The sequence below is a fragment of the Mercurialis annua genome, linkage group LG7 (genome assembly GCF_937616625.2).
Source record: "Mercurialis annua linkage group LG7, ddMerAnnu1.2, whole genome shotgun sequence".
Lineage (NCBI taxonomy): Eukaryota > Viridiplantae > Streptophyta > Magnoliopsida > Malpighiales > Euphorbiaceae > Mercurialis > Mercurialis annua.
The window spans coordinates 49,719,167-49,725,906 of record NC_065576.1 but is presented as its reverse complement, the minus strand read 5'-3'; the positions used below and the strand labels follow the sequence as shown (position 1 = coordinate 49,725,906).

Genomic DNA, 6,740 nt, shown 5'->3' with positions numbered 1-6,740 from the left:
AAAAAAGGAGAAAGAGGAAAGAGAAAAGAGAAAAAGGAGAGAGAAAAAAAAGGAAAAATGAGATATGCATGTGTTTAAAAGTAGGAGAGTAAAAATACAAATAAATTATTTTGCTAATTGAGGTACAATTAAAAACAATAGAAAAATAGAGTAAAAAAGTAAATTTTTGAAATTGAGGTATTTAGAACAAATAAATTAAAAAAAGGAGTGTTTTGTGCAAATTCCTCTTTTTTTAATAACTTGATGGGGCATTTTTGCACATTGTGTCTTACAAGTTACAAGTATAAAGTTAATGTATAAGGGTAAAGCTGAAGAAGAGGCAAACAAAGATCCATCTCCAAAGGAGAAAGTCACGTGTGTATTGATAAGATCCAACGGCCCCTATTTATTCGTCACTTCAACAAAACTTCACCTTCTCTTCACCTGACGGCCTCACTATCATCAGATCTCTCTTTCGGTCTCTCCAAAATCCCCAATTTCTCTTCCGCTAGGTATTTTCCCAAACCCTAATTCTCTCTTTTTATTTCTTTTTTTAATTGTTTGATTTCATAATAATTATAATTAGGCTGAAATTTGTTTATGTTGGTCATGGATCGTTAAAATTAATGTTCATGAGTTACGAATTTAGGGAAATATCTGTGTTAGAGGTGAGTGAGAGTGCTTTAACATGCAATTTTGTTTTATAAGAGCGAGATTTGAGAATTGGATCGTTTGCTCATCTTTTTTATTACTAATTTCTCTATTTATTTTTACTGTTTTATGCTTTATTATCTCTCCATAGAATTGGAAATTAATACTTTTTGTAAAAAGTAGTGACCTTTGCTATAAAGAATTCAATTCTAGTTTTCATCATTAGCTTAACATTGTGAAATTTAATTTTTGGAATGGATTCTGTATTTGTACTTGTTTGTTGACTTCGAAGAAATTTTATGTTTCTAATGTGGACCTTTTCATTATTCTTGTTTGCTTAGATTTTGCTAAAATGGCCGAAAAATCAGGATTGAGAAAGCCTGTATTCACCAAGGTTGAGCAACTCCGTCCTGGAACTAGTGGGCATACTCTTAATGTGAAAGTTGTTAGTACGAAGATGGTTTTACAGAAGGGCCGTGCTGATGGTCCTCAAGTGCGTCAAATGCGTATTGCTGAATGTTTGGTTGGAGATGAGACCGGAATGATCATCTTTACTGCTAGGAATGATCAAGGTAGTTCATTAATTTTCCTTTTCTGCCAACTATAGTTCTTGTTGAAGTCAGTTACTCATATTAAAGCACTTTAATGTTAACAATATTTAATTGACATATCTATCTATTTGTTTTTTCTGCATTCATTTTTTCGAACAGTTTTTGAATCAGCAGCAGTGTAAAGATTTGTCCTTTATTTTTTCATCCGCGGTTTGGGTGTTTCACGGGGTATTTTGATGGCCATCCAATTAGCATAAGCTAAATTTTTTTTTTCGTTAATCTGTAGTATTCTTTTCTAACCATAGTGACACTCAATTATAGATTAAATTTGAAGGTGTAAGCTAAAGTTGATGTTCCCTCAGTCAGCAAAGGTGGTCAATTGACCACCTTTGCAATAATTGAAAAAGTAGTATATTTATATATTTTTATCAAGACACGTAAATGAAAGACTCATTTAATAATTATTGACCACTTATTATTTAGTTTAATGCGTTATCTTTTATATATTTGTATAACTAAATCTTTTTTGCCCCCCCCCCCCCTCTTAAATTAATTTCTATCCTTACCCCTCCTTAGTCCGATTCATACTCACTTCTATTTTCCCCCCTAATAGAGCATTTAAGTGGACAACCTGGTAAATTAATTGGTGTTTGGTTTCTTTGTTGGTTTGTTCTTATGTTCTTTTAAGTATTATTTGATAGCTAAAGGTTCTTTGTTCAGTTCAAATGATTATCATTTACTCTTATTGAACTCTAATTACTATGAATTACTCTCTTTTCAAATTATTTTTGATATGATGATTAGATTATGCATAGTTAGTCATTAAAGGAATAACCAACTATAAAATAATCTAACTAATGCATTTGAATATAATTATGTGTGGTATTTATGAGAAAGAACATGTTTAAACAAACTAATTAGCATTATTCAATAATAGTTTATTGTTTTAGTAGATGTATGCTATGCATGAAAGATTTTTTTTAATAGAGATACATAATGACCATATTTGGTTCGTGGAATAGAATAGTTGTTCTTACGGAATAGAATAATTATTTTGTACTTTTTAAGAGTAGTTTTATTGCAAAAAAATCATGGAATAACAATTTCATGAAATTACTATTATTTATGTAAATATGAACCAAAGCGATATATAACCATACCATATGAATATCTATTTTATTCTTTGTTTATCCCATGAACCGAACATGGCCAATAAATTTAATGCCATTAGCATAACTGCAAAATCTAGCAGCCAGCTATCAACAATAACTATTGTCTATCAGCTAACTCGATTCTTAAAATTTTGTATGAAATGTAATTGAAAGTTATGTAGTTCTTTTTAGGTTTTCCTCTTAGCTTACATTGATTTTCTTTTTATTTAGTGGACTTGATGAAAGAGGGAAGTACAGTAACACTGCGCAACGCGAAGATTGACATGTTTAAAGGATCAATGAGACTCGCTGTGGACAAGTGGGGCCGTGTTGAAGTGGCTGACCCTGCCAGTTTTACTGTGAAAGAAGAGAACAACCTATCGTTGATTGAATACGAGCTTGTGAATGTTGTTGAAGAGTGAATTCTTGTTGCACTATTGCCACCTTACTAGATGGTGAGCTGAGAATAAAACAACTCCAGAAAAGCAAATTATCGTTACAGGACATGTTTTGTCCGCAATGCCTGTGAAAGTTCACTTTTAGAAAGAGAAATCCGCAAGCTACTACTGCACAAGTTGCTTTTACCTGTGGCAGATCCAGCAGAACCCTTTGATTGGACTTCCAACCGATGGCGACGGCTGTAAAATTAACGAGTTGAAGCAGCTGGCTTTCCAAACTCTGTTTGGTTTGGTTTGCTTGCAGCCTATCTATTTATGGACTGTAATTGAACTTGCGCTATGTGATCATATATGTTTAAAGTATATGTTGTTATACTAAGTTATTAAGGTTCTTGCATGCTTAATTAAAAGTTTTTATCATTAGCCCATATCCATCTGCTTAAATCTTTTGCTGCATCTAGGCTGCTACTTTATGTGGCATGTGCCTTAACTTCTCAGGCAGATTTCTTTTATGAACTTCCATTGAGTTGTCAAGCTCTGTAATTGCTCTTTGGTAGAACTTTTCTAGGAAAATGCTTTACAACTCAATTTTCTTCACTTTCTAATTTCCTCATGTTCCAATTTTTTATTTGTAAAAGAATATATAGTTAAAATGAAGAATTAAAATTTTCTATTGTTTTATTGCTATGTTAGGTGGGAGTTTATCTATATCTATATCTATCTATATCTATATCTATACTATATATAAAAGCACGGATGGGGGGGGACAGACACTTTTACCTAATAGCCCTTTCTAATTTATTAGTTAATTAGGTGTTTTAGTAATTTGCTAATTGACTATAATTAAATTTTTACTAATTGACTATAATTAAATTAGATATTTAACTAAAAAGTAGCTACTTTTTAGTAATATGCAATTTGTCGAAAGTTTGTGTTTGGACAACACCTTCAATAACATCCGCTATTTTGTTTTAATTTTATTTGTATCTTTTATGTAGCTTCATTTTCCGTAGTTGATTTCAAATGTTGTAGCGTCTCCTTATATCAGTGGATGAATCCTACGAGTACTACCTAAGAGCATGACAATCTTCTTGTTTTTGAGTTATGAAAAAAAAAAAGACAACGCCTTCAAGTTTTATAATTAAATAATACAATTGTCCTAAGTTTGTGTTTGGAATAATAACTCCTGTAAATTTAGTGAAAGTCAAATTCTAGCCAACATACCATTACCAAACATAAGAAATTAATTAAATTACTGCTTTGTACTTCGGCAACTTGAAAGAATTATCAAATCATGTCTTATGGAAAATTGAACATTACCAAAATATAAAGAAATTGAATAAAAAATAAGGAATAAACCTGTTATGCCAATGAATAACTTCCTGCAGATTTTTTCCATCAGTTTTATTATTATCAGAGGTATTCAGTTTATTACTAAATAAAGGTCTTATAATCATTAACTAATTAATTATTTAATTAATCACTATTATAATTAAAATCCTAATTAGAATAGGTAATTAAATTATCTACAATTTAGTTTTAAGTATGTAAAAAATAACCAAATTGTCTTCAAATTAGTAGAAATACCTATCTTTTAGTTTGATTGAACTACAAAATTAAAATACTATATTTGGTCAATATATTATTATTTAAATTTATATTTTATTATTTTTAAAGATATTATTAATAAAATTAAGTTAATTATTTAATTATGATTATTATAAAACCAAAAGAAGAAAAAATTCAGTATGGAAAAAATTTTAATAACCGAATATATTATATTTATTTTTACAAAAATGCTTAACTAATTTATTATTAATTATAAATAAAAAATTGATATAATTATAATAAATTTACTAATATATACATTGACGAGTTACGTTACGAGCCACGTGCATAGCACGTAATGCGAAACTAGTATAAAAAATGTCAAAACTCGACATACATGGCCTGAGCCTGGTCTGTAAACAGATCTAACTACAACATAAATATAAGCATTGGGTAATATTTTGTTAAAGTCGTGAATTTAGTTATTGTTACAAGCGCTTTCCTTTCTTATGATCAAAATAAAATAAAATAAAATTTAAGCTGGATGCCTCGATCTATTTTTTTTGGAGTAAAGATAAATGGGACACTTGCAATGAAATATATTTGCAAAATTAACCTAAAGATTGAATGTTCTAATCGTATCTTAAAATTTAAAATATTTATTTTTTACTCCGCAGTTTCAAACAGCTTAAAAAACACAATTTGAAATTGTCTTATAAAATATTTCAAATACAGTTCCTAATAAGGTTTCAAACGATTTCCAAAATAATAATCTCTCCGTCTCATTCTAATTGAGAAAATTTCAATTGCACATCATTTAAGAAATTTTAATAATTTTATTTTTATATCTTCACATTACATTAAATGCATCACAACTTCTAAAAAATATGCTTTTAAAATGCATTAATTAAAGAGGGTAAAAAAATAAAAATAGTATGAAAAGTATGCTATAAATAGAATTGTCAATCAGAATGGGATGCCCAAAATAGAAAATATGTTCAATTAGAATGAGACGTCTAAAATAGAAAATATGTTCAATTAGAATGGGACGGAGAGAATATAATTTAAAACTATTTTATAAACCATTTCAAAGACAGTTTCTAATGGAATTTTAAACAGTTTCAAACGGTTTTCACAATAATTTGAAACCATTTTTAAAAACTGTTTTAAATACAGTTTCCAATGGAATTTTAAAGACAGATTTTTAAGGAATTGCATACAGTTTATAAAAAAATATTGAGGTATTTTTATAAATTTTCAAAAATAAACAAATATTATTTAAAAAATTAAAAAGAATAAATTTTCAATTTAAATTATTTTTAGCAAATATTTTTTAAAATGGAATACTTTTGACAAATTCCCAAGATAAATAGGTAACTGGAGTAAAGAGAAAGTCTGAAATAGAAAAGCCTAGTAGTCTCTTTGGGCTGGATGAAAATACAGGCCAATCAATTGAGATTTATTATTGTTCTCTACTATTGGCCCTAATTTTATTCTATGACTATAGGCCTAAGAAATTAGAGAAGATTAGAATAATACTATATTTTTTAAAATAATTTGATTTCCTACTTTAATAAGAAAAAAATAGAGAAAATATCTTATCATTTTAATGCTTTTATTTTTTTACTCTAATGCATGTATATTTTATAATTATACATACTTTTTATTAATTTTTTACTTCAAATATATATTTTTACTTTTATCATATGACAACTGTCATATTATTATATTTTTCTCTCTCCTCTTTCCTCTCTCCTCTCTCCTCTCTCTTCTTCTTCTTCTTCTTCTTCTTCTTCTTCTTCTTCTTCTTCTTCTTCTTCTTTTCTTCGTCAATTTTCTTCTTCTTTATTTTCTTTTTTCTTCTTAATTTTTCTTTCTTCGCCGTTCCTTCATCGCATGCCGCCGTTTTTTCATTGCTCCACCGTCGCTGCATTGTTCATTCATATTTTATTTTTTCTTATGGTGATTATTGCGATTTTTTAACATTCATATGTAAATAATTTACTCTTGAATTTTTTTTCAATTTTAGATCTAAAAATCTGCATGAAAAATGATATTATTATGAAAAAAACGATTTTCTGCACAAAAAACGATTTTCTGCAAAAAAATAGCATCTGATTATCATATGATTATCATAACACTGCAGAAAAAATAATTTTTTTATAAAAAAAAAAACAGTCTCTGATTATCATATGAGTATCACTATATTATCATGTTGTTATCATAACACTATATAAAGAAAGATTTTCTACAAAAAAAATTGATTATGATGTTGTTATCACTATATTATCATCTCGTTATCATAATATAATCATATGATACCGAGATGATAATGTATTATTGTACCTAAATGAATGTTACGACAACGACATAATAATAAAATTATGATAACAGTATGATAATATAAAACCTATATGAAAAACATTACATAAAAATTATGATAACGAGATGATAATGTGAAG

At 28.1% G+C, this 6,740-nt stretch overlaps 1 protein-coding gene across 1 annotated transcript; it reads left to right on the top strand.

Moving 5' to 3' along the window:
- The first annotated feature begins 329 nt into the window (after window positions 1-329).
- LOC126657453 (uncharacterized protein At4g28440) lies at window positions 330-3,158 on the top strand. Its single transcript, XM_050352143.2, has 3 exons — window positions 330-491; window positions 972-1,202; window positions 2,564-3,158. The coding sequence occupies exons 2-3, from the start codon at window positions 983-985 to the stop codon at window positions 2,752-2,754; spliced, it is 411 nt and encodes a 136-aa protein (XP_050208100.1). The 5' UTR covers window positions 330-491; window positions 972-982; the 3' UTR covers window positions 2,755-3,158.
- The last annotated feature ends 3,582 nt before the right edge of the window (window positions 3,159-6,740 follow it).